The sequence below is a fragment of the Gobius niger genome (assembly GCF_951799975.1).
Source record: "Gobius niger genome assembly, chromosome: 8".
Classification (NCBI taxonomy): domain Eukaryota; kingdom Metazoa; phylum Chordata; class Actinopteri; order Gobiiformes; family Gobiidae; genus Gobius; species Gobius niger.
The window spans coordinates 10,708,582-10,736,531 of record NC_136859.1 but is presented as its reverse complement, the minus strand read 5'-3'; the positions used below and the strand labels follow the sequence as shown (position 1 = coordinate 10,736,531).

The 27,950-nt window shown below is 41.3% G+C and overlaps 2 protein-coding genes across 3 annotated transcripts; one reads left to right on the top strand and one right to left on the bottom strand.

The window, feature by feature from the left end:
* Positions 1 to 250: 250 nt before the first annotated feature.
* On the bottom strand, positions 251 to 9,933 carry p3h3 (prolyl 3-hydroxylase 3). The gene is made up of 17 exons (XM_079561394.1): positions 9,853 to 9,933; positions 9,445 to 9,763; positions 8,989 to 9,173; positions 8,718 to 8,876; positions 6,778 to 6,970; positions 6,528 to 6,659; positions 5,750 to 5,892; positions 5,084 to 5,173; positions 4,678 to 4,730; positions 4,528 to 4,607; positions 4,323 to 4,450; positions 3,373 to 3,468; positions 3,073 to 3,223; positions 1,702 to 1,819; positions 1,544 to 1,619; positions 1,218 to 1,358; positions 251 to 430 (listed from the first exon to the last, which is right to left on the bottom strand). Exons 2-17 carry the CDS (start codon positions 9,731 to 9,733, stop codon positions 272 to 274), a joined length of 2,193 nt encoding a protein of 730 aa, XP_079417520.1. The 5' UTR covers positions 9,734 to 9,763; positions 9,853 to 9,933; the 3' UTR covers positions 251 to 271.
* Positions 9,934 to 10,222: 289 nt separating this feature from the next.
* usp5 (ubiquitin specific peptidase 5 (isopeptidase T)) lies at positions 10,223 to 24,446 on the top strand. Of its 2 annotated transcripts, none has more exons than XM_079561313.1 (20): positions 10,223 to 10,500; positions 10,877 to 11,005; positions 11,084 to 11,150; positions 11,269 to 11,396; positions 11,524 to 11,669; positions 11,849 to 12,033; positions 12,116 to 12,210; positions 13,457 to 13,650; positions 13,806 to 13,877; positions 13,984 to 14,071; positions 15,026 to 15,151; positions 15,400 to 15,553; positions 15,722 to 15,881; positions 15,967 to 16,055; positions 17,349 to 17,477; positions 17,814 to 17,957; positions 19,715 to 19,854; positions 19,958 to 20,105; positions 20,203 to 20,287; positions 23,923 to 24,446. In XM_079561313.1, exons 1-20 carry the CDS (start codon positions 10,393 to 10,395, stop codon positions 24,014 to 24,016), a joined length of 2,481 nt encoding a protein of 826 aa, XP_079417439.1. In that variant the 5' UTR covers positions 10,223 to 10,392; the 3' UTR covers positions 24,017 to 24,446. The 2 variants fall into 2 exon arrangements, with proteins under 2 accessions (XP_079417439.1, XP_079417438.1); XM_079561312.1 differs by having other exon boundaries at positions 17,349 to 17,534.
* The last annotated feature ends 3,504 nt before the right edge of the window (positions 24,447 to 27,950 follow it).

The window sequence follows — 27,950 nt, the reverse complement described above, 5'->3', positions numbered from 1 at the left end:
GCTTCAGCGTAGATGGAGGTGGATTAAATAAGAATTGTTAAGAAGTTGATTTTGTTGTGGCTGCATAAATGTAGAGAGACAATGGACTCTCATGATAAAATTTCGATTCGATTGCCATCACCTGATCTATTCAGAGTTTATATTTGATTTACTTCAAACCAGGCCTTGCTAATAGGTTTCCTTTAACTTCTTCTGCCTGATTAATGCAGCTCCTCATCACAGCCCTGTAGAATGTTGTGACGTCACCTGCCTCGCCTTAACTTTGTGCGTCTCACAGTTCGTCTCTCCTGCCCTGAGCTCTGCCACTCCCTCTGCTGCGCTCCGTTGGTGCTTGGCGTGCGTTTCGTCCCTGAGTGGCGCCGCCCTCCGCTTCCTGCCCTGCCTCGCCCGCGCTCTTCCCACGCCACAGGGCCTCCGCCTCCTCGCGCTCCTGTGACACACAAGGATCACAAACAGAGTCAGGAGGCGAGCAAGAGTCTTTCAACCCCTGAACAGAGATGATTCTCTCTAGTATTGCGCTATGGCCTAGCATTAGCCTAGCATCACGAAACTCTTCAAATATAAGGACTGCATGAATAAAAAAATATTTATCTCCAGAAATCGACAACATTCTGGATAACAAGGAAATGAGGCCCTATGTCAAAAATCCTGAAATATCCCTTTAATATTTTATGTAAACATATGTCCGTCATATCTGAGAACACGGGTCGGGTTTATAAGATATTTGCAAAACCTCCTCCATATTTGTTAAAGTGAACATTTTTGCTAGAACATACACAATTATATTTAAGATTTTGCTAAAGATTGTACCCAGGTTTCTTTAGTTTATCTACTTTTTGTGATGTTTATAGCTTCACTTCCTTATTGGACACGGGCAGGAAGTGACATAGAAGAAGATTTTAAACTGTTGCCGTGCCAACCATGTTAAGCCAATGGGAAATGAGTCAAGCTGCTCTGGAACTTAACCTTTATCTATGTCACTTCCTGTCATAAGCTTAAACATTCAAATAAAAATAACTTTTCTGCCTAACATTTCTTCTTTAAAATTGCTGCTCACTGAAAGAAAAAAAAATACAAAAAAAAAATACAACTAATGAACTTGCAACTGATGTTATCCATCTAAATGAGTAATATTTTCAAAAGCATTAAAACCTGTCATATGCACTTTAAGTCTAGATTTAAGCCCCATGTGCAGGATATATCAGCTCAGGCCTCACCATGTCTCTGTAGAGCTTCTCTTTGGTGAACCACAGAGCCAGGGTGCACCTCCTGCCGCTGGTCACTGCTGTCACTCCATGTGGATTCACTGGACCAGAGGAAAAGCCCACCAGACGCCCACAGGACGGACGCACTCTGGCCTGAACACAAAAAAAATACATCATAAATACAGGAAACAGAAAAGAAGAAAAACGTCCTTTACATGTCAGTCCCAAAGTTAAAGGCAATAAAGTCATTAGTAAAACTTCTATATGGCTTGTAGGTTAAGTAAGTTAGAAAAAATGCATAGTGGCCAGTGAGACAAATATGGCTTAAATAAACTAACCTTTACTGTCTTTGCATGCCTGTCAGTGAAGAACAGCTCTCCGCCGTCAAAGTTGTCATTCAGGTATAAAAGGGCACTGTTGACAGAAAGGTTTGTCCGTAATTCCTTTGACATAAAACTGTATAAAGTATTTTTGGAAGCATAAAACCGAGCTCTACCTGAGGTCTCTGTGCACAAACGCCGGCGGTTCCTTCCAGCAAAGTTTAGTCTCAGGTTCCAGGAGACAGTTGTCCACATGAACGGGATGAGAGAGGTCCAGTCTACCCTCCTGGTCACCTGCACCACATCAGTTTAAACAATACACGCGTTTCCAATGACATCACGCATAGTTCCGGAGGCCATTTTGAATACCAAAGTAGAATTATGCAGTACTTCAGCATGTAACAATATTATCTCCACTCAGGATGAAAATGAAATACATCTGATTGACAGTGGCATTTTTATGACCTCATAATTATTGATCAAAAAGAAAACAATAGAAAGAACATGGACCCTATAGACACGTTTTTGTGATATAACCACTCTGAAGACTAAACTAACACATCAAAGAGAGAACAGAAAACCGTTCTCTGGGATTTTAAAGTTTATCATGGCAACAGAGTCTCAGTCTGAGTAAGTTTTTAAGCTGCTCAAGACATTAGCATGCTACCGGTTAGCAACTGTCAACCAACTGCCAATGGCTTCAACACGATAAACACATGTGTGGCTCACATTTGTGAACACTGAGGAAACACTACAGTAACAGTTCAGCTCTGACCTCTGTCATATGTTGTATCCAAGGATTGATGTTTGGAGTGTGGTTCAGGGCTTTTTCTTGGAGAGGCTTATCGCGTTAAAACTAAATGCTAACTGTTGGCATGCTAACGTCTCGAACAGCTTAAATACTGACTCACTGGTTTCTTCGCATAAATGTGCGTTCAAGAAGATAACAGTGCTTTTACTTTTATCTTCTTGAACAATGATAACGATTACATAAACATGCCACTGTCAATCAGTTGTCTTTCATTTATATCCTTAGTAGAGATATTGTTATTGATATTGTTACATGTTGTAGTACTGAATAATTCTACTTTGGTATTCAAAATGGCCATCATAACAGCAAAAGTCACATGACTGAAAGACATGTATATTTACTCAAGACACATCAAGTGAATGCACAGTGACTTTTGGGACTAGTACATTCTCATATCATGTAGTTGAGGTTGCCAAGTCACACAAAAAAAAGACTCTGTACATATTATGTCAACTTTGAAAGTCTCCAGCTGTTCGTAGCCGCTTGTATGGGGCATATAGACCATCTGGACAATCTGGACTCTGTCTTGCTACTCAATGTGGGAAAATTACAACAACAAAAAAACACTGATGGAATAACCTGGTCATTCAGGATGTTCAGCTGATCTCATTCTTTGGGCTCATAGTGTTGCTGAACCCAGACCTGACCAACTACAGCAACTCCAGATCAGAGCAATGAGTCAGATCCAGGTTTTCTTGGTCAGGTGGTGTATTTCAAATCACACATAGTGCCTCACCTGCGACGGCACTGCGGCAGACCAGGTGCGTGAAAGTGACGAAAAGTGCGGCGGGGCTCCTGAAGTACGAGTGAAGGAGCGTCCTGACTCTCTCTCCGAGCTCGTGCAGCAGCTTAGCATCTGTTTCGTTCACCAAGCCCTCCTGACCCAGCTATGAGAGAGAAATGTATCAACGCAAGAGCAAATATTGACCCCACACAAGTGCACCCTTCTCTATCTGATGACAGATCGTGAATGAGCCTCCAATATGGAGCCCTTTGCCTTTACCTTATCTCTTCAAAGTCTGTATGAGTGTCCCACCTTGGCCGCCCTGAGCACCGTCAGACCCTCAAACGTCTCGTGGGGCGTGTGCGGAGACCTGCGCCCGCGGTATCCGTCTCCAGCTGAAGCGGCCGCCTGTCAACCACACACAGGACAATGGTGACTTTCTCTCTAAGTGTTAATCACTTTTTTTATAATCACACTTTTAACCGAGCGCATTCTCTGCAGTTCAGCTTTACCCAAATCTAAAAGGTTACAGCCTATAGTGTGTGTAGCGCCGCATTTGAAAGTTAAGACCTACAAAACTCATTAAAACTGATCCTTTTCCTTGCGTTGACGCCACGTTGTAGTCATTTCTTTTCATTGCTCTTTTGTTGCATTTGCCACTTTTTTATATTGCGCTCTTGTGGCGTTTTTGATGCTTTATCGTCACTATTTTTTCACTATTTTTTCATAAATTTTTTGTCACATTTTTGTCAATTTTTGTGTCAATTTTTTAGTTGGATTTTTGTCCCTTTTTAATCAGTTTTTTTGACAGTTTTTTTTTTTATCATTTCGCCAGTTTTTTGGTCACATTTTTCATCACGTTTTTTCATCAATTTTCCATCACCTTTTTTGTCACGTTTTCCTGAAATTTTCGTCACGTTTTTGTGATATTTTTGTCACCTTTTTGTTACTTTTTTCATATTTTTGTCACATTTTTGTCACCTTTTTGTCACGTTTTTGTTACATTTTTGTCACTTCTTTGTCATATTTTTGTCACTTTTTTGTCAATTTTTTTTTCCATATTTCATGAAAATGGTTATCACATATTCATCACATTTTTGTCATATTTTTGTCATATTTTCCTCAATTTATTTTTCATTTTTCATCACATTTTTGTCACTTCTTTGGCACATTTTTCTTTGGCTAAAGCAAACTAGAGTAGACGTGCTCGGTTCAGACGGGGGTTCAGAGGTTAATAATGAAGCACTGCGACCTTTACGTACTGAAGCTAAATGTAAAATCCTGTCACACTCTTTTTGGGTCATGACTCCGTCCAGGACAACGCGGTTTGTTCCGTTGAGCGCCTGGTCGTTCATGGTGACGGTCACGCCCTCCCGATCGACGGCGCCCCCTACAGAGAGTTCATGGAAATAAATGAATCACAAACACTCTTCCATAAAAATGAAAGGTCAGGAATGGTGCTCTTACCTGCATAAAACCCACTGTCATCCACGTCCTCCAGTGGCTCCTCTTTGTTCATCCTTTCAATCATCTGCTCTTTCTCAGCGCTACAGACATGGACACAAAATCATCTTGCAAATTCATAACACAAGAGGAGTGTGATTTCCCCTTTCTCACCGCCAACTTTCTCTCAGTGATTCAGGAACGACGTCCTCGGGGGTCCAGAGATCCTGCACAAATGTGTTTTTTATTGAGTGAAATGCTACAATCTAAGGCTGGTATCTCATTTATCTGCATTTAACTTCAGAACATTATTCTATGGCGGCCATCTTTCTTATAGTCAAAGCACAAGAATCTGGTAATTTTTCTTACAAATGGTGTTATTGTTTTTGAACCAAGAGTTAATTCAAAGAATAACGGCAGCTTTGACAATGAATATATTAATGAAACATGCATTTTAAAAAGAGTTTGCAGAGGCCTATTGTAAACAGAGCAGATCTTAGGCAATGCAAGACCACAGAACTGCAGCTCTAATTTGAAAAGCTTGTTGATTGTAAGAAAGGTGAAGTCATGTGTCACTCACTGGATCGGTGAAGGTGAAGTCCAGGTTCTCCATCCCAAAATACAGAAGCTTTTTCTCCTGAAGTGAACGACGCACATAACTCACAATCTCCTGCACAAAAGATACAGAAGCACATCTGGATTCAGTATTTTGATTAGATTTTTTGTGATGGGTTTTTCAATGGATCTAAACAAAAAAAAAGGTGTTGAATAAGGACTAGGATTGGAAGTAGATTCAACTGACTCAATTTTCAGGTTATCTTCTTGACAGAAAAAGGCAAGAAATTAACAAGTTGCTTAAGCCCAATCGTTTTCTGGAGGAAATGTTGTTTTTGTATTAGAATGGCCAAATAAAAAGTCAAGTATAAATCAAAATGTAAAGTCAAAATGAACCCTGAGGAAGCAGATATTATTGGCTCCACTGTGATATGATGGATTAGGGATTGTGAGCTCCGAAAGTTCAGGCTGTTTTTGGCTCTTTTTCGTTGTGTTTTTGTCACACTTTCGTCACATTTTTATTTTGTTATTGTTCCTTTTCCAGCACTTTTTTTTGCTGAGCTTTCATCCTCGTTTTCGTCGCTGTTTTTACACTTTTCCCAAGAAGCTTTTAGATTTGAGGAAACTGTGCTCAGTTCAGGCAAGAGGTTAAATAAACCAAAAATAAATAAATAAAACAAAGATGGCGTACCTGTGACGGCTGCGTGCTGGCTGACTCTTTGTCTCCCCCTAGAGTCTCAGAGTAGAGCTGCAGGTTGTCCAGGTTGTCTTTGTCAGTGGGGTAAAACAGGAGCAAAGAGCGCAGGGTTTGAACGGCGGCCGAAATGTCTCCAGCTGTGGAACAAAATACAAGTTAAAAATGCGGAACGAAACCCTTAAATATTACAGTATTACAGTCACTTGATGGTGTCTGGGATGAAGATGAATTGCACCTTTTGATCGTAAATATTATCTACTGCAGTAAATAAGTCTGTCATGATGAAACAATAAATTAAAAGCATAATCCTCTCTGGAACCACGTTTTCAGTGTGTATGTGCAGCTCCCCCGCCTTAAACAAGTGCATTTTCCCCATTTCAGATTTACTAAAATCTAAAAGGTTACAGCATACAGGGTAACGCCTCATTTGAGAGCCATGTCCTCCAAAACTCATCACCCGTCACACAGTCTCTTCAAGGTAATGCCCTCAGGGAGGAGACTGCGGAATCTACGAGTCAGTTCCAGTCGACCGAAGAACAGTTTCATATCATATTCATCAGGTAGCTGAACTCCCTTTTAATTCACGAAGCTCTTAAATTTGGGTAAAGCCAAACTGGAGAAAATGTGTTGGGGTTAAGAGGTTAAAGGTGTTTCTAAAAGGGCATTTGTAACTTTATCTGCAAATGAATAAAGTTTCATCAATTAGACTCACTATTAATGGGTGAAAAATTGTGTTTTCTTCCTTTGTGTCAGTGAAGTCTGAGCTTTAAACCTTTGAATTGTGCGATGTGCAGGTGCTCCAGCTGGGTTGGCAGGAAGTCCTCTTGAGCAGAAATCCTTCCGGGTCGAGTCGCGACTTGTGTGACACAGGACTGTTGCCGTGACAGGTGTGACAGAGAAAGAGCTAAAAAAAACAAGACAGAAAACAGACATGTGTCTAATAAAGGTTATATAGACTCCAAAATCTTAGTTGTCTTGGATCTTATCAGACTGTAGAACAACACATCATCCATGTCCCGTACCTGCGGCCTTCTCATGCGCCCCGTGGATACTGTCCTCCCCTCTGTCTTCGGGCAGATGCTGTGAGGCTGTTACACATTGCACCCTGCACTCCTCCGTCTGTCGCAAAGTTTCTTTTACGCACTCTTTCCACTTCTCTGCAGCTCGTCCCCAGTCACTGGCCGCCTCCAGATGAAGAGCAGCGTCGTACAAAACCTAAGATTGATGCAGAGATGAAGAGGATATTGTAAAACACATAAGGTCCTTCATGGTGGCACACATTTTAGTCCTGGTTGAGTTCTTGTATAACAGGGGTTGCAAAGAGGCGGAACATTCCCGATAAATTCTCTTAACCCCCACCTTAACTGAGTGTATGTTTTCCAGTTCAGCTTTAGCCAAATCTAAAAGCTTCTTACAGCCTATATATGCCAGAGTAACACCTCATTTGAAAGCTAAGACCTATGAAACTCATCCAAGTAGGTCTTTTTCCTCGCGTTGTCGTCACTTTTTGACATTTTTCATTTTGAGTCACTTTTTCGTCGCATTTTTTCACTTTTTTAGTGACACATTTTAGTCAATTTTTCAATGCTTTTTTTCGTCACGTATTTGCCGCTCTTTTGTTGCATTTTCATCCTTATTTTCATCTCATTTTTGTTGCTATTATGACACTTTTTTCAAGGAGCTTTTAGGTTTGGTTTAAGCCAAACTGGAGAAAATGTGCTCGGTTCAGGTGGCGGTTATGAGGTTATTACTCTTTCTAATAAACAAACGGCAATGTTTTATAAAATGATTTTGTTTCATCATTTATTTGGCTAAATTCACTGATCTCTAACTCAGATCATGACAGAATAGACTTATATCATATTGTAATACTGCACAGCTGTATTACAAAGAGATGTAGTAATAAGATAGGTACAAACATGGAATGACTCTATTATGCCATTTCCAAAATCTCTTTTATGTGTCGGCCACAACCTTAAACACTGTCCTCTTCAAACCCTGGTGCTCAAACATCGTAAAAAAAAAATTGAGACTTCTCTTTTCTGCCGTGACAGATATTTCAGTGTATAACAATCAAATGTTTGTGCTTCAGTTTATATCTGTTTGTAAAGAAGCAATAAGTCTGTATCAGACTCATATAACCTGTTCCATTTACTGCACTGCTCTATTGCACTATGTGGTCTGTCCACACTCAGATCTGCTGCTAAAACTGAATGGACATCTGAATGAACCTGCACATCTGTGAATACACTCACACTCTTCTATGTCAAATCTAAGTTATGTGTTATGTGTTTTATGTTTCAAATTGCACGATTGAACTGCAAAACAATCCTAGTTGTAAAACAATTCTGATTCTGATTCAGTTGTGTTAACTCCCTGTGTATTCACATTAATTCCCATGGAAAATGTCCCACGTTGAAAAATCCCTGAATTTTTGCAGCCCTCGGTAACCTGGCTAATGCCATGCTGCTGTGTGCGCTCGAATCATTTCGAACTGCACAGCAGCCTGGGGACCATGGCTGAAATTTTCGCATGGATTTGGGAACCAAGCACAGAACGAGGAGGGACGGCAAGACGATGACGCGCTATTCGATATACGGAAGCTTGTAGTTTATTTACGGATTAAAAAAAAAGTTTATTTGCGGATCCGACTGCAGCAGACACGATGGTATTTTTCGATCAAGCTTTAGACCTTGTTCTAAATAGTTTAGTTCAAAAGTTTACAGCGGGTACGTCATACGTCATCGGATACGATGATATGATTGGCTGTGGCTACGTGCAGACGCATCATAGACTTTTTTTTTTCTCGTGTCGCCCAATAAACGGCTATGGACGATCGTAAACCACGCCTCTCCTACGAGAAAATGAATTGGTGGTCCCCAGACTAAACATCACTTGTGATTTTAGTCTGGTGTTAGCCAAGCTAAGCCCTCGGTGTAACACTGTATGTTTGTTCACTTACCCAGTGCCTTTCATGTTCAACCTCTCTGTCCTGAAAATCCTCTTGTGTTACTCCGTCCATGCGTCTGTATTTTTCCATGTTGTTGCGCATCTCCAAATGATTGGGATTTGCAACAAAGTAGGTGTGAGCTGCTGATGCTGCCTTCTGTAGCTTGTCCAGCTGAGAAAAGGGAAAGATTTTAGATAAATGACTGTCTCAAAGTGATGTGGCCCAGTAATGACATACATGTTCTTATGCTGCAACATCTAATCAGCAATGAACCAGGACTTACTTTGTAGTACGTGACCTGGAGGAAGTTGTACGGATTGCGATAGGCAAACTCATATTCGATATCAGTGGAGACAGGGAGCAGACCGACCGAAGAAGCCGACTTTCCCAAACAAAACTTCAAACATTCTGCTTTCTGCTGCACCCAGTCCAAGGCCCACAGATCCCAGTTATGGCCGTCCTCCACATCTGTCAATACAGGAGAATTACTCATTACTTATCATGCATATAGACAGATCTTCTATTATGATGTATTGTGGAAAACTGCATAGGTGATTTGCTTGTCATGGGTTAGTTGTAATTGTTGCTATACTTTATAAATGTGTTGTCATCAGTCTTTGCACGTGTCCCTCTCTGGTAATGATGGATTGGTTGACTCTACTGCACAATAATACACTAAAGAATGATGAAATCCAACTGACCAAAGTGGCCAGTTAGAGCAATAAAAAGTCAGACTTGCCGAGTTTGTTGAGCGCATTTCTTCCCGCAGTCTCACACTCGTCATGACACTGTCTGCGAACTTTAAAAAGTGTGTCTCTGGTCTGAAGAGATTTCTCCAGAAGATCCGCAGATTTCGCCCACTCCTCACCAAAGTACGCGCGCACTCCGCTGTAATAAAGGAAATCGTATGGCTGCAAAAGGGACAAACTATTGGAGCTTCCAGCACCAAAGTGAATCACGTTAAATAATGCAAAAATAACGAGTTGAAGCGCCACGTATACAGTGAAATGAGCGGACGGCAGCGCCATGGCCCGAGCAGGAGCAGCTCAGCCAGAGACCTCAGGGGAGAAGGAGGGACTATGAATGAAGCACATTTGGTTCTGAAGTTTCCTCCCACATGAGCCTGAGAGTCACAACAAAACATCACACCAGAAAATCCTAACAATGAACTTGTACATTCTGGCGAAGCTCCACTCGAATCCTACATAGTCAATTATATGTGAATTATATGTTTCCTGTTAAAAGACAATGCATAAAACATGCAGTAGTCACGTGTAGCAGCACGAGGGCGCTCGCGGCTGTTTTGAATGATATTACCGTAACTGCCCAAACGTCTCCCCTCAGACAAACATCAGACTCTATTCTTCGATTATATTCATGGCAGATCATAACTCATCATAATCCATCCGTAACATGTACCTCATCAAAGTGCGCGTGTGAGGTTTGGCTCGGTTTCTTGGAGAGACGTCACTGCAGTGTTTTCTCTGTGCGCGTGTGCCCGGTGCTTTACGGTACACGGTCCTGTGGCACAGACTCCGTGAGCACGGGCCTTGCTCAGCGCATTCAGCATCTCATGGTTCATTCAGACAAACACAGACCCACAGGAGAATAGACGCCCGATAGAGTCCTGGGCTGTAAACTCAGCAGAACAACCGTACCATCGTGAGACGGATCACACTCACTGGCCATGGCGGATGTTGGCGAGGTCTTGAAGTCGGTGTTGTCCACAATTCGGGTCCCGAAGTCCGGGGACCGAGTCCACAAAGACGAATGCGCCTTGTCATTTGCCTCACCGGTGAGACATCCTGCTCTGTAAATGTGCACAACGCGACCGGCAGCGGCTCCGGCCCCGAGTCTTTATGGTTATTTCAGACTAAACTGATGAAAGACCAAGTCTCTGTCCTCTTTAGATTACCCTCCTGGTTTGGCTTCTCTTCTGAATGACTAGCATGCTAGCATAATGCTAAGCTAATACTGCTCCATTATAGTTTTGGAGTCTGTGTAGCCGCTAGCAGCATTAGCTGCTGTCAAAGTACTGACAAGCAAACTTGTCCTGCTCTGTCCACCCTCTTTACTTCACTGAGGTTGATTAAAATTATCTGAGATTTTCCGGATTGTATTAAGATGTCAGACTGTGGATTTGCTTATGTTTTGATTGCGTGTTTTTTCAGGAAAGTGAAGGTGGCTTGTTTGTGTGCATGAACACTTTCCTGGGCTTTGGCAGTCAGTATGTAGACAGACACTATGCACGGACTGGACAGAGAGCCTACCTGCACATCACCAGGACCCGCAAACCCAAGGTACAGATTACTGGGAATCAATGTGATCTCTATTATAAAGTGGAACATAATGGTCTTAAACTGTAAATATTCACACAGAGTGAAGATGATGGCAACTCTGCCTCTGGACACCCACCAAAGAAAAAGCCCACCAGACTAGCTATTGGTAAATCACTTTTAATCTCTGCTTTAGCGAAAACAAAGAAGACTGATTTAATCACTTGTTGTTGCATTATCTTATGGATGCAGGATTTGTATATTTTCGTTTTGTCCTGTCTGTCCAGGGATTGAAGGCGGGTTTGATGTTGATCAAGACCAGTATGAGGAGGATATAAAGGTCGTGATCTTACCAGACCGACAAGAAGTAACGTCTGAAGACCTGGTAACCATGACTGAAGTTGTCAAAGAACGAGTGAGTCTTTTTAGACTTAAGATTTAACTGTCACTGATTATTATGTAATTGTAGCAATATCCGTAAAGCAAATGCAAACCAACCGCATAATAAATATATTGGTTCACTCATGGTTTTGTTCCTGCAGGTGTCTCGGGCCATGGCCGGCATCATGGCCGCTGACTCGGTGTCTCACGCGATGCAAGTGCAGCAGTGGGACGGAGAGGTCAGACAGGAGTCAAAGTATGCGGCGGAGCTAAAACAACTCGATAACGGAGTCAAGATCCCTCCTAGGTCAGAACAAAACCTTTGATTTTATTACGGTATTTATTACGCAATACAAGTAACTCGTTCTGTAGAGAAGTGAACTACAGGGTTGGCACTTCATTGTTTGTAAAGATGGCTGTTCTCCCTAAATCGTCCTTTGCATGTTTTATGTAAATGAATTGTATTTCCTGTATTGCCTTCATTAGTGGCTGGCGGTGTGAGGTGTGCGATCTCCAAGAAAACATTTGGATGAACCTCACGGACGGGAAAGTGCTCTGTGGGCGCAGGTATTTCGACGGTTCTGGGGGAAACAACCACGCCCTGCTGCACTTTAAGGAGACTAGATACCCACTGGCTGTAAAACTCGGCACCATCACACCGGACGGAGCAGGTGCGAGCACTTGGAGACAGGATGTGGATTGATAATATTAACTCGACATTAACAGCATTGCATTGACTCTGATTTGTTTTAGATGTTTATTCGTACGATGAGGATGACATGGTCTTGGATTCAAAGTTAGCAGAGCATCTTTCTCATTTTGGCATTGACATGATGACCATGGAAAAGGTACAGTTACTGTTTACTCATGTTTAAGCATGTTTTGGTTTAAAGTGTTTATTAAGTGGTCCAAATAATTCATAAGAACAAATAACATGGAATGATTTCTCTCAGACTCTATGTTTTACATTTTGGTTCATTTATGCTTATTTATGCTCTGTGCGCTTATCTTAATTCCCCACAATATTTAATAATTTTGTTGAATACAGTGTTGCTGTAGAATATGGAGCTCAACAGTCCCACCCACGTCCGTCTTACTTTCCGGCAGTGTTAACATATTTTAATTTACTTTTAGTCTTAGTCTTTTGACGAAAATGTAATTTAATTTTAGACAAACAACTTTTACATTTTAGTCTAGTTTTAGTTGACTAAAATTGCATGTCAATTTAGTCTTGTACTTGCATTTATAATATTCATCATAATCATATTTAATCAAGGTGTTCTGCTTCATGGAGCTTCTCCCACATGGACAAACTCAGACCTGTTCATTTGGCAGTGATTGTAAATGATATGAGGCTCTTTCAGTCTGTCATTAGAAGTTTGGATGATTTCAGTCTCTCCTTTTCATTTTTATTTAGTCTTTTAGTCGACTAAAATATCTGGACATTTTAATTTTAACTTTTAATTTCGTTTTTAGTCCAGCCGGGGTCCAGACGTAAAAAATCCCATTCATTTTTAACATTGATTTTTCGTAAAATTAAAATATTACGTATTTAAAAGCACCACGCTGGCCTCTCAGCTAAATGTGCTGACTACAGACCATTGCAAGGATATTCTACAAGAAAACACTCTTGTGCTTTAAATTAGAGAAATCTTAAATTTAGCTTTGTGTGTTTTATGTCAATGAGTTGGCACATAGCTGATTACGTTGTGCCTTTAAACTCTTAATTGAAAAAAATAAAAATAAATTGATGCTAAAAATGAACGTCATTTCACGTCTGGACCCCGGCACGTGACCGGAAGTGGGTGGAACTGTTAAGCTCTATTGAGACTGTGTTAAAAATTAGCTCCAAAACTTAAACAGGGTCAAAACGAGGCCAAATCAGGACTAAACTGTGTTGACTGAGACAAACCAGACTTCATGTTTCAAGTTCGGATGTTCACATTATTCCTTTAACTCTCTAAAGATTGTCATGTATTTGCAGTAGTTTGTAATATATGGTGTAAGCCCACAGTACTGGCTTCTACACAGTTTTTTTTTCCCCCTGCAAACTTCTAGTAGTTCTTTAAACCGGTGTACCTCTTGCACGTGCAGACGGAGAGCACTATGACAGAGCTTGAGATCGCGGTGAACCAGCGCGTGGGGGAGTGGGAGGTGATCCAGGAGTCGGGCACAACCCTCCGGCCGATGTTTGGCCCCGGACTGACGGGCATGAAGAACCTGGGCAACAGCTGCTACCTCAACTCCGTCATGCAAGTGCTCTTCACGGTACCAGACTTCCAGGAGAAGTAAGTGGAAAAGATGCACGTATCATGTTAAAAAGTACATTTACGTTGTCCTTATAAAGCGCTAGAAATCTCTTGAAAGAATTCTCGTTTGCTCTAACACAGCCTGTGATTGAAACTATGAGTGTAATTATTTGATACTTAATCCTAATTTCCAGGTATGTGTCAAACATCGACAAAATAATCGAGGAATCTCCCAGTGACCCAAGCCAGGACTTCAAAACTCAAGTGTAAGTGCACTGCAGTGATGTCAATAGAAAACAAGCAGTTGCGTTGTTTTCTGGCCTTGCTCAAGGAGAGACTGTAAAAAGAAAATAATGTTTTTTTTGTCTGCAGAGCCAAACTGGGCTATGGCCTGTTATCAGGAGAGTACTCCAAACCTGCACCAGACCTGGGGGATGAGAACGGTGCAGCTGAACCCAGGGTAAGAGCAGCGATGTTAGCTGTCATAACATGGTATAAGTGGGACTAAACAAGTACTAAAGTGATTGTAAAAAAGCAAACAAAACTAGACTAGATTGGCTTAGATTAAAGACGCGCCCAAATAAGGATCAATGAGTGTTAAAGGGATATTTCAGGATTTCTGACATAGGGCCACATTTCCTAGTTATCCAGAGTGTTGCTGATTTCTGGAGATTTTTTTTTGTAATTCAAGCAGTTCTTATATTTCGAGCCTGCATTAAAAACAGTCTGACCCGCTCCACAGAGCACCTGAGGCAAATCACATAACGGCAGACTAACCATATAAATGTCTGTGTCGATAGAATAATTTTGACCATTTTGTATTTAAAATAACTTATATTTGAGCAGCATCAGCTTTGTGGTTGTATAAGCTGATAAAAATGTGATCATTCATGTGACGCAAGGTCAGTTATATTCCCAAAAAATATTCTATCGACACAAACATTTAAATGGTTAGTCTGGCGTTATAAGTGATTTGCCTCAGCTGCACTGTGGAGCGGGTCGGACTGTTTTTAATGCAGGCTAGCTGATACCATAGACATGCGCTAGCCATGCACTAGCCTAGCGCCATGTAACTCTTCAAATATAAGAACTGCATGAATTAAAAAAAATATCTCCAGAAATCAGCAACACTCTTGATAACTAGGAAATGAGGCCTTATGTCAAAAATCCTGAAATATCCCTTTAATGTAACTAAATTAAATGGCCGGCACTAGAGGAATCCTACCATCAATGGGCTTTTTCCATTCAATCAAATCAGAAATGACTGTACAGATTTGCCTCACCTTTTTTACCACATTTGACACAATCATCAGGAATAAAATAACCACTTATGCAGTATACAGCATCTCTAGTTTGCTCACCAAGAAAATGTTGCCGTGTCAAATATCCACTGTGTTTCTGTGTCCATTCTTAGGGAGACCAAATAGGTATAGCACCGCAAATGTTCAAAGCACTAGTTGGACGGGGCCACCCTGAGTTTTCCACCAATCGACAGCAGGACGCTCAGGAGTTTCTATTGCACTTCATAAACATGGTTGAGGTAAGGTTTTCATTTGCTCCCTCCTCAGTTTCCTCAGCTTTTAATCTCGCTGACAGAGGAGAGAGTTTACACTGAAGTATATAGTCTTCACACAACAGCGAAGTAAAGGGACCAAATTTGACTGAAGTAATGAAGGTTAAAAGTAGAGGATTTAAGGAGTTTGCATGTCTTTGTGAATCAGGATACAGCCACATCACTCTCCTCACACTTCAATATTGTGTAATAAAAGCAATATATTTGACCAACAGAGAAACTGCCGCTCTGGGCAAAACCCCTCGGAGGCGTTCAGGTTTTTGGTGGAGGAGAAAATCGTGTGTGAGCAATCTCAAAAAGCCAAGTACACACAGCGCGTCGACTACATTGTACAACTGCCTGTCCCAATGGACCAGGCCACCAACACAGGTAAACTATCCACCTTTGTATTACTTTTGCCCTATATGATTAATTCAATATTATTTGTTTGTCTATCGTCTGCCTCTTCTACCTAAAATCAGGAACTGTACATTCATAAAAACAAACCGGGCTCTCGATGAATCACTATACTCTCGGTGTCATCTCTTTCTTCAACAGAGGAGCTTCAGGAGGCAGAACGTCGCAGAGAAATGGGCGACACATCGGCCACAGTCCGAGCTCAAATCCCGTTCACGTCCTGCATGGCGGCGCTCACAGAACCAGAGGTGCTCACCGACTTCTGGAGCTCAGCGGTGCAGTCCAAGACGACTGCCACCAAGTAAGCCAACCACTATGAGTCATCTTCTTAACATGTTTACACATAATAATGATCAACATAATGATCAACTTCTTTTCATCACCAGAACGATGCGGTTTGCTTCTTTCCCTGACTACCTAGTTATCCAGATTAAGAAGTTTACATTCGGTCTTGACTGGGTCCCAAAAAAACTTGGTAAGTCAATTTCTCGTTCGATCCTAACATATGCGGACAGTTAGCAAGTAGGCCAGTCTGTTAGCCTGCTCAATGTATTTTTCCTATAGCCGTTAGCATTAGCATCAATCATCAATCATCAGATTATGAGCGATCCAGATGTTTTCAGCCGTTGTCCACCCATTGATCACATGTAGAGGAGGTCAAAGCCTAGATCATTAACCTCTTAACCCCCACATGAACCGAGCACATTTCCTCCAGATTGGCATTAACCAAATCTAAAAGTGGCAAAAGGGCGACAAAAACGTACCAAAAAGCAATAATAACACAATAACAAAGCGACAAAAACTCATGAGTAAAGAGTGATGAAAACACGACCGAAAAAACTATTTAAAGAGGGGGTATTATGCTTTTTTCTATCACATAGCACCAGTCTATAGCACATTACAATGATGACGAAACCTTCTGTTGGTCTGTAAATGCAGTAAATTAGAATAACTGCCTTGTATAAAATTGCTCTCTCAAAATGGCTGTAGCAAATGTCTTGAAATAGGCCTCTGTCTCTTTAAGAACCTCTGAGCCTTTCCGACACGCCCCCTCCATACGCTGTCTGTGGCATCAGTGGGGAGGGGGTTCTGCTGAGGAGCAGTGGTTGGTTACTCGGCTGGTGACGAAAGGTTGGAGGCGTCTCCAGGAGGTGGGGGCGTTCCTAGGAGGACTCAGGCAAAGCTATCCCTAAAATGGCCGCCATCAGAGTTTTTACAGATTACTCAAAAATACGTGAATGTGCCAAGGCAACACTTCAGACATGTTTTTAATGAGGGAATGACATAACATGATGTACAGCTTGAAAAAGTCGATTTTGCATAATACCCCCCCTTTAAAAAGGACGAGAATGCAACAAAACAACGCGGCAAAAGAGCAACAAAATGTGCTGGAAAAGCAACAAGAAAGCCATGAAAGAGCATCGGCAAAATGCCAAAAATGTACTGAAAATGTGACAAAAATATGTTTTTACAGCGCAGATTGCCCTCTAGGAGTAAATAAATGGCACTTGAAGCTAGCAGTTAGCTTGTAGCACGGAGCTCACATTAGCATCATGGCTAACATTCTCTGTTATTTCTGTTTGTATGGGCTGTTGAACCTCTTTGCTCCTCTCCATGTCCCCATCTTTATTTGGTGGAAAATATATCCATAGATTCAGCATTTGTTAAAGTAGTAGTGGAGTAATAGGTGAGAGTTGTTCCTTTTCCTCTTAGCGAAATAGAAAGGCCTGAAAACCTGCTCAGCCCTTTGCGCTCCGTGTCGTTGCAGACGTGAGCATCGACGTCCCGGACACCCTGGACCTGAGCGCGTTGGGGGCGACCGGTCAGCTGCCCGGCGAGGAGCTGCTCCCAGAGGTGGCCCCTCCCCCCCTCATGACGCCTGATGTGGAGGTCAAAGGTATCCTGGGTTTCCACGGCAACGAGGAGGACGACTCGCTCTACTCCCCTCTGCTGTGTCAGTCTGTCTGGCGTTTCTGCACCGTCATCGCACTCGCCACAGACGCGGGGGAAAACCTTTTAGCCTTTTGAATCTCCTCCTCCTCCTCTCTTCTTCTTTTCCTGGCTTTTCCGTTTACTCTCCTCCTTTGTTGCCCTTTTTGTTTATTTATTTATGATGATAAACTTACACACCTTCACATTACAATAGATTGCTTATATTCCAATTCTACACTTTAGTGCCCCGTCAGGAAATGCGGACGTTGGAGTTATTGTCTTGTTTCTCTCTCTCTCTCAGCTCCGGTCCTCGATGACTCCACGGTGTCGCAGTTGTGTGAGATGGGCTTCCCTCTGGAGGCCTGTAGGAAGGCCGTGTACTACACCGGAAACACTGGAATCGACTCCGCCATGAACTGGGTCATGGGCCACATGGAAGATCCAGGTGTGTTGAGTCAAACTGAATGGCTTTCTGTTTGTTACTGTAACTGCGTTCTTGAATAAGGAAATGAATATCTCTAATGTATTTCCTTGAGGCAGTTTGGTGCTGTGCTTCGAGTCAATGTTGGACCTAAAGCTGCTGCTTGTACCTTTTTCCTCATTTTCAAATAACAACAGAGGGAGAAAGCTGAATTGAATCTATTGACACCAATCAGACGCCCTGTCACTGTTTGGCGAGGTGGGGCGACTATTTGTCTGCTCAGGTTTCATCTCGTCTGCCCCGTCTCTCCTGCTGAGAGCAACATCTGCAATGTAGCGACCCGAACCCCAGAGTCAGCGGACACAGAAACGGAAACAGACAAGAAGTGTGCAATCAGTTAAATAGTAGAAAAATTAGGTATCTTATGTACAATAAGTAAAAGTGAAAATATCTTAAGGGGCGGAATTATAACAGTAAAGAAATAAGAATAAATCAAAATAGGATGAAAATGTTATAAAAATAACAATATAATATAAAATAATATAATATATAATATAAAAAGAGAATATAATAATAATAATAATAATAATAATGCATTGGTTTTATATAGCGCTTTTCTGGACACTCAAAGACGCTTTACATTGCATTATTCATTCACTCCATACCCAGTGGTGGTAAGCTACTATTGTAGCCACAGCTGCTCTGGGGTAGACTGACAGAAGCGAGGCAACCAGTCTGCGCCATCAGCCCCTCCGACCACCACCAACCACTCACTCACACACTACATTCGCTAGGCTTCCAGGTGTTCCTAAACGGTCTCCAATCCCAGTACCGACCAGGCCCTTCCCTGCTTAGCTTCCAATGTCTGACGGGATTGGGCATAGCAAAGGCGGTATGACCAATATAAAGTAGAATATTGAGGTGTTAAGTTACAGTCCGAGTGCACGTTGTCAGTTAGTGATGCTGGTGTCTCAGTCTCCCACAGAAAGAGCTGCTCAGCTCCTCTACAGTCCCGTGCAGTGGGTGGGAGGTGTTGTCCATGATGGAGGCGAGCTTGGCTCATACCCCTCGTGTCCCTCACCTCCTCCAGAGTCCAGGGGGCAGCCCAGGACGGAGCTGGCCCTCCTGACCAGCTTGTTCAGTCTGTTCTCGTCCCGCTCTCTCACGGCAGCATAGTGGAGAGCAGAGACTACCACAGAGTCATAAAAAGTGGGACCTCAGTCTCCTGAGAAGGTGGAGGCGACTGCCTTTCCCCTCGCCACATACTAGGCACACTGGCTGGCCTGTCACATTGACAAAGAAGAAACCATTTGTCAATTTTTCCTAGAATACACGGCATTCAAGATCCACCTTCCTTTTCTTACCGGTCGTCATGATGTTCTCCACCCCAGTGCATAAAGACAATTTCTTTTAAATTTGTATCATTCTTTTGAGTTATTTGATACTTGTTTCGATGCTTTTAAAAGTTTAGTACCTAAACTTATTACCATACTGGTGCCGTTTACCAGGACAGCACTCCTAGTTCGCTGATGGACAGACATTGACTCGACCTCCACAGAGCGATGGTTGTTGATGCCAAACACTCGTGTCTCGATATCTGCGGAAACGTCTCGACTGAGGAGATTATCGCGTTGGTGTGAATGAGCCTTTAGCCTCGGTCCTAGCTTGTTTCTATATCCTAATCCTACAGACCCTTACTCTCATCCTGACACTTCATGCATGAATATATAGGCACATTTGGAACTTTAAGGTTGAATTTCTGCTTTCCCTCTTCACTTAAGATTTTGCAGCTCCATTGGTTCTCCCCGGCAGCTCCGGAGCAGGGAACACACCCACAGAGAGTTTGTCTGAAGACCATCTGGCCACCATCATCTCATTGGGCTTCAGCCGAGACCAAGCAACCAAAGCACTTAGAGCCACGGTATGAGGCGGATCATTGTGGAAGACAGTTTGGAAGCTTCTCGAGGGGTTATTAAGAGGCGATGATGTCAACACTGATATCTCGGGTTTGTTGTGTGCGTCAGAGTAATATCCTGGACCGGGCTGTGGACTGGATCTTCTCTCATTTGGACAATCTGGAGTCCATGGACGTGTCCGAAGGCCGCTCCGCCGCAGAGAGCGAAGGAGGGCGGGAGCCGCCACCCGGGCCCCGCGTGAGGGACGGACCAGGAAGTGAGTAACGAACTTTGCAAAGTCATTCTTCAAGACATATACTCCAAAATCGAAAGAGAATAAACTACAATGCTGCTTTGATTTTCCTGCTTTTCAGAGTATGAGCTGTTTGCATTCATCAGTCACATGGGCACAAGCACTATGTGTGGCCACTATGTTTGCCATATCAAGAAGGACCAGCAGTAAGTTTAACATCTTTCTTTCATTTATTCCTGTATGTATATTTAGATTAGACTACACACAGTTGGTCAGAGAGAGTCAGGGCTTGGGAAATATGGTAAAAGGGCCAAAAAAGGTTATAGGGTTTAAAACCAAAAAGCAACAGATACATAAAATGGCAAAACAAACATGCATTTTGCATTAACACCGCATTTAACCTCTTAACCCCCACCTGAACTGAGCACATTTTCTGCAGTTCGGCTTTACCCAAATCTAAAAGCTTCTTCAACAAAGTGTCAACATAGCAACGAAAACGGGAAAGAAAACGCAAAAAAAAGTGGCAAAAATGTGATGAAAAACCAACAAAATAGCCGCAAAAGAGTGACAAAAACGTGACGATAAAGTGACAAAAGCACAACAAAAAGCAACCAAAGAATAAAAGAAAAGAGACAAAAATGTTACGAAAAATGATACAAATGTGTGACAAAAAAGTGACTAAAAAGCGACCAATATGCAACAAAAAAGCCACAAAAGAGCAACAAAAGAGCGACAGAAACACAACAACACTTTTGTCAAAAACGTGGCAACAACGTGACAAAAACGGTACGATCAGTTTTGCAGGTGTTAGCTTTCAAAAGAGGCATTGCACTGGCCTAGCTTTGGGTAAAGCCAAACTGGAGTTAAAGTGGGGGGTAAGTGGTTAACTTAATTTTGTAATAAATCCTTATTTTGTAATAGTGTGCCATAGGGGTTGGGCAATTAATCAAAATTTAATCGAAATCTCAGTCTCTACTTTGCTCAATCTCAATTATGATCATGGGACATTTCTTTGGCAGAAACAGCTCCTAGTTTTAGAGTTTGGACGAGAAGATTTTTGTGTTAAATGAAACTGGAGGAAAGCGTTTGTTTGAGCTGAGATTTGTATAAAAGGTATGTCTAGGCAAGTTTATTTGTAGAGCACAATTCATACACAAGGCAATTCAAAGTGCTTCACAGTTGCATAAAATGACAAGAAAGCAAATGAAATCAATAAAACGTGAACATAAAATTAATCAATTATAGTAAAAGGCAGGAGTGCAGATAAAATACTTTGAATTGTCATATGCACGGGTAAAAAAAGCTGTTTTCAGCCTGGATTTGAACAGTGTCAGAGTTGAGGCCTTTCTCACATCCTCATGAAGTTCATGAATCAGCTACAAGTATTTCTTTTTATTATGATATAGTAATACATTGTTAAATACTTAAGACATTTGCACATTTACACTATTCAGCTGTTTATAGAACAGTAACAAATGATGAGTAGAGCTTTGTGTTTGTGAATGATGAAGTAAGTGTTACATTTTATTGCTTTACATGGTCTCACTTTATATTTAATGGGTGCTTGTTCAGTATTAAAAAGCCATTAATAAGCTTTAGTAATCTTCTTACGGTTACGGGTTAGTGCTTGATAATTCCTTATTAGGATTTAACAAGCCTCAATATAAAGCGAGGCCTGTTATATAATAAGTTATTGCAAAATTATTATGAAATGCTGTTCTATTACACAGTTAAGTAATTTTGTTTAGATTTTGAACTGTGGTGTTATTTATTACATGTGGCTCTACAGGTGTTAGAAGAAAAAGAATGGGTGTAATGATGGCCAGCAGAGGGTGCTATACTCCACACATGCCTTAAGAGAAAACGCCTGCTCTGTCCTTTTGTGGAGCCAGATTACAAACCTAGTTTCACTGTATGGTTTCCGTGGGGCAACCATAAACCTGAGTTGCAAGTTCACAATTTGCGTAATTATCATTTTATTTAACCCCTTAACCCCTGCCAAGTGCATTTTCTCCAGTTCAGCTTTACACAAATCCACAAAACTCATCTAAACTGATCTTTTACTTGCGTTTTTGTCACTGTGTTGTCTTCTGTTGCTCTTTTGTTACATTTTCATCCTCATTTTAGTCTTAATTTTTTGTTGCTATTTTGTTTCTAGTTTTTTTTGAAAAGCTTTTAGATTCGGGTAAAACCAAACAGGAGAAAATGTGCTTGGTTCAAGTGGGGGTTCATAGGTTCAGTGAAACAGTAATTTTTATGAAGAAACTTTGGACAGAAAACTTAATTTTAGAGTTTAGAGTTTTGAAACTGCTGACATAGAAAAAGTTAATATTCCATAGAAGTTTGACTTATTATTAATATTAATTTTCCCCCCACGCATTTCCCATTGACTTAACATGGTTGGCACGGCAACAGTTTAAGGAAGTCGGCGTCCAATTAGGAAGTGAAAATAAAATGACACAAAAAATGGCCAAACTAAAGAAAGCTGGGTACAATGTTTAGCAAAATCTTAAATATAATTGTGTTAAAGGGACTAGATGCAAGTTGGTCATTTTTGCACTCGCTACTGCCACCTCAGGTCTTACGCGTAACTGCAGCTTCTATATTAAGCTCGTGCATGACGGCAATTCTGACTCGAAGTAAAAACCTTTTGAGTGACAGTGCAGGATTTTAGAGGCAGTTGTGGTGAAAAGGTCTGGGCCCATTCTACACATTAGGACATTGTTTGAACATGTAGGGGGAGGAAAATACCTAATTATAATATTTTTAAACTCTGTAAAGTCCCATTAAAGTGCATATGACACACTAGACGCATTTTTTGCTAAAACATAGTTAACACAATTATATTTAAGATTTTGCTAAAGATTGTACCCAACTTTCTTTAGTTTGGCCATTTTTTGTGAAGTTTATATTTTCACTTCCTTATTGGACACCGACTTCCTTAAACTGTTGCCGTGCGAACCATGTTAAGTCAATGGGAAATGTGGGGAGGAAATTAGTCAAACTTCTACGAAATGTTCCCTTTTTCTAAACTAAACAAAAAAAAAAAAAGAGGAAGTCTAAATTTCCTAGAAAATATATTATTTCTGTAGAGACAGAATTCACAACAATGACATTGCTCAATTATACTGCTCAAGGAAATAAAGGGAACAGTTGAGCAACACAATGTAACTCCTAGTGTTGCCTTTATTTTTTGAGCAGTACATTTTTGACTGAATACTTTTCTGAAAAACACAAAAACTATGGTCTAAAACTAAAACTAATTCAGCTGCAGTTCTGTCTTTTCTTCTGAATTTTCCCATTGTGCCCAATTTAGTTTTGACTTCTCCTCATTCCCGTTTGATTTGAATGTTTACAAATCTTATGCCAAGATTTGTTGCATTTTTGGCATTAAAAATCTAGTATTTAAAGGGGCTAGATGCAAGTTAGCCATTTTATACTCGCTACTGCCACCTCAGGTCATACGTGTAACTGCAGCTTCTATATTAATCTCATGCATGACGGCACTTCAGACCCGAAGTAACACCTTTTTGAGTGACAGTGCAGGACTTTAGAGGCAGTTGTGGTGAAAAGGTCTGGGCTCATGCTACACATTAGGACATTGTTGGAACATGTAGGGGGAGGAAAATACTTAATTTTAACATTTTAAAACTCTGTATAGTCCCTTTAAGAATTAAAAAAAACATGAAAAGCATTACATTTCACTTGCAGAGTTTCCACCACCTGTAGAAACTCTACATTCAAACCAGGCAACAAGAATCACATTTGTACATCAACTCAAAGATCATTCACTCCACTTCACATGTGAGTTTCCCCTCTGACCCTTTGCTGATCTCCTCAGGTGGGTCATCTTCAACGACCAGAAGGTGTGTGCCTCTGAGAAGCCTCCTAAGGACTTGGGATACCTCTACTTTTACCGGCGAGTGGCTGACTGAAACTAAGCAAAGAGAGTGACCGCAATCAGTCCACGGTCAAACGCGCACCGCTCCAGGCTCTTAACAAGTGTTCAGTTGTATATAAAGAACATCTCCGCTTCTCCCTCTCCCTTTACATTCGCTCAACTGCCACATTGAATTCACATCTGTTAATTTTTCGGTGCCGCCTTTGTTTTAGTCACTGCCCCTTTTTCCGTTTCCCGAGAAATGTTTTCAATAGAAGGTTTGTCGTCAGCTCCTATAGGCATACGCTCCTCCTGAAAGCTTCCAGAAAGTGTTGAGCTCAAAGAGGCATTGGCTTTAGACCAACTAGTTCATAAAGTTACTGTGTGTTTAAGATCAAATTAAAAAAGGCCGCTACCAAATCAGTTACTTTTTTTACATGCGGTGGTGAAGGTGAAAACTATCTGTCGGTTTGATTTTCCCAATAAAACCTTTGTTACTGCTGTGACAAATAAAACGTGGCTTTTGACTGTTTGGTTTCTATGCTTATTTTTTAAAATTATCATAAAAATGAGACAAAATGGTTACAAGTCTAGTAAATGCTTCAAACTAAGGAGAGCAATGGTCGAAGTCTTCCACTACACTATTATAAATACTTAAGCCATGGTTTAGATTTAATTAGAGTATGGTTTCCGGCTGGTATAGTCTTGTTATAGGCCTGTTTCAGATGTGGTGGTATAGGCCTACTTAACTGAGGGCATTTGCTCCTGTTCAGCTTTACCCAAATCTAAAATAAACATGCTTTTCAGTCATGTGACTTTTGTTGTTATGGTGGCCATTTTGAATACCAAACTAAAATTATGCAGTACTACAACCTGTAACAATATCTCTACTCATGATGATGAAATGAATCATTTCAATGATTCATTTCTGATGACAGTTGCTAACCGGTAGCATGCTAACGTCTTGAGCAGCTTAAGCACTGACTCAGACTGAGACTCTGTTGACGTGACAAACTGTAAAAATCACAGAGAATGGTTTTCTGTTGCCTCTTTGATGTGTTAATTTAGAGTGAAGCAGATCTTTAGTAAATCCTGCTGTAGCTTGACAGAGTTGCTACGTCTGTACCACATTTGCTGATTATATCTATACTAGCTGAGACGCGGCCTTCGGCCGGGCCTCGCTAGTCTCCACATTTGATATTCTGAGATTGTGAGTGATTACAAAGAAATGTCCAACCCGTCACACAGTTCAGCTGTAGACCAGTGGTTCCCAACCCATTCCAAAAACTATGGCCACTACAAATGAGTAAAAGAATGAAGGCAAAAAACAATTTCAAACAAACTGCAATTGGAGTGTTTGATGCACCCGTGCTCCTTTCTTATAAACTACGACAATATTTTCACTAAACTCGGGGAACAGGATTCAAGAGACAGTGGAATAATTACGGATAAATATTAGGGGTTCAGCTCTAACGGTTTGGGTCACGGTGCAGGACCCGTGGTTTGATGCATCACGGTAATGTACAATCAAAAAAGTAATAAGTTTGTTGTGAACTGGAATAGGCTAATGATCGTTGTTAGACAGTATTTATAACCTTACAATAAAATTGGCAATGCGTTCAAAGCTGCTTTAGAATAAAATGTACCTCTGGGCTCACAATACGTGAAAGCAAAATAGAAAACAAATGGTACAGCAGCAAAGAAAAGAAAAAAAGAAAAAAAACTGCACAGTGCAGGCCATGCGCTCGTTAAGTTGTAGTTTCATTTTCGCTTTTACTCACACGGAGGATAAATCAGTCGGAGCAGCGCGTTTGATTAGAGGCTCGTGTTTGAGCAGGTTTTGGGCACGCACGCACACACATACACACACGCCCACACACGCACACATCGCCCTGTTTGGATGCGCGCACACGCACGGCAGTCAGATCTCGTGCACTCGCGTTTTTGTGACAGCGGGTTGTCCTCGGACAGCAGCACCACCAACCACGCACACACTCAGTACTGTCGCCAGGCTTCCTGGTGTTCCCAAACGGTCTCCCATCCCAGTCCTAACCAGGCCCGTCCCTGCTTAGCATCCGAGGAACGGTCTCCCATCCCAGTTCTAACCAGGCACTTCCCTGCTTAGCTTCAAAGTCGGTATGGGAAATAAACATGGCGGCGCCCAGGCGGCGGCCATTGAGATAGCGTTTTCTATAATAGATCACATAAACGTGCGTCTCTGGGGCCGTGTTTCTACTGTTATCTTCATCTTCTTCTTCATGAACAATGATTACGAGTTCATAAAAATCCCACTGTCAATCAGTTGTCTTTCATTTTCATCCTGAGTCGAGATAATGGTACATGTTACAGTAGCCTAATGATAATAATCCAACTTCGGTATTCAAAATGGCCGCCGGAAGTATGTGTGATGTCATTGGAAATGCTTTATAAAGGTAAACAAGTTACTTAGTACTGCTTTAACAGCACCCAGCCCTACTCTGTAGCCAATCCATGTGTGAAAATGATGTCTTACTCCCTGATCCACTCCTTCACAATGTGATTCCGATGAATCCTGCTATTGTCATCTTGGAACATGCCTGCGCCATCAGGGAAGAAGAATAACCTGGTCATTCAGGATGTTCAGCTGATATTTTTCTTTGGGCTCATAGTGTGTGGCTGAACTGAGACCCGAGTGCCCCAGATCATAACGGGTGTATTTACTTTATATTTCTCGTAAGACACTTGACCCCAATCGCCCACTCTCTTGTCACAGCCATCTGGGGACAGGAACGTCATGTGGCTGTAAGAAATGGGCCAAATTACCACACAACGGATTCACAGATAGTGAAAAAGGGTATAAAGTCAGTGAAAAGCTTTACAGTTCATCTACACCAAAAATTACAGTGTAGAATGAAATGCTTGGCAAGTGTTTTGAATAGTTTTACTTAAGCCAAGATGCCCACAGTGTTTAATTTATCAAAACACTGGGCAGAAATGAGAAATGGATCAGCTTTACAAAAATGTCATTGATAGTAGGTGCCTGTGAACCTTTTTAATTACCCAAGTCGTTCCAAATCAGACACATGGACAAAACTGATGAATGCAGGAACTTGTTCTGTTTTGTGCCACTTGTTTGAATCAGGGGCATTGGCGTTAAAAACCTGCTTGAACCCTGAATTGGGGATTTGTTGTGTGAGGTTGACGTGAAGCCGCTCTGGTGCAAAGCCACGCGCGCAGCTGGGTTTGCACTGGTTTAAAACTTCATCAAAGAGGAGGAAGTCTTTGTGCATTCGTGCAGTTTTCCACTACTCTGAGGAGCAGCGCTGACTGGATACAGAACCTACGCTGTGAACGAGAAATCTCTGGTAATTCACTTTAAAATGTGTTTGTTTATTTATATTAGATCCTTTTTTTTTAAACAAATGATCATTTCAGCTTCAAGTTAAATGAGAAACAAATGTAACGACACAAAACTAGAGGAGCATAAATGTGTATCATTGTGTCATTTTATCAGTTTAAGTGGTTTTCTCATGTTCACAGATTAAGTACAGCTTTGTGCATCAGTAATGGGGAAGCGAGGCTAAAGTTCATGCTTTCAGTAAGTTTCTTCTTGTGCAAAAGCAGGGTTTCCCAGGGGCATTAAAAGTCATTAAATGAGGCAAGATGAAGGTTTTAAAAGTCTTTGACCTCTTAACCAAGCACATTTCTAGTTGGGCTTTACCCAAATCTAAAAGCTTAGTTGACTGGAGAGTCAGAAAGCTAAGACCTACAAAACTGATGTAAATCTTTTTCCTGACCGTGTTGTCGACAATTTCAGTTTTTTTTTTTCAAATGTTTTTGTCACATTTTTGCCACTTTTTCAACATTTTTTATCCAACTTTATTGTTTTGTTTTTTTTTGTTCGATTTTCATCCTCTTTTTTGTATTTTTTTATGTTTTTTTGAAGAAGTTTTTAGATTGGGTGAAGCCAAACTGGAGATAATGTGCTCTGTTCAGTTAAGCGTTTAAAA

Bases quoted from the DNA above. Each gene is read 5' to 3' on its own strand.
- p3h3 (XM_079561394.1), bottom strand. From the start codon at position 9,733: ATGGCGCTGCCGTCCGCTCATTTCACTGTATACGTGGCGCTTCAACTC. The intron at 3,469-4,322 runs GTACGTAAAGGT...TGTGGTTGACAG, and splicing joins GGATTTTACATTTAGCTTCA to GCGGCCGCTTCAGCTGGAGA. The intron at 431-1,217 runs GTGAGGCCTGAG...TGTGTGTCACAG, and splicing joins AGAAGCTCTACAGAGACATG to GAGCGCGAGGAGGCGGAGGC.
- usp5 (XM_079561312.1), top strand. From the start codon at position 10,393: ATGGCGGATGTTGGCGAGGTCTTGAAGTCGGTGTTGTCCACAATTCGG. The intron at 15,152-15,399 runs GTAAGGTTTTCA...TTTGACCAACAG, and splicing joins ACTTCATAAACATGGTTGAG to AGAAACTGCCGCTCTGGGCA. The intron at 20,288-23,922 runs GTAAGTTTAACA...TGATCTCCTCAG, and splicing joins CATATCAAGAAGGACCAGCA to GTGGGTCATCTTCAACGACC.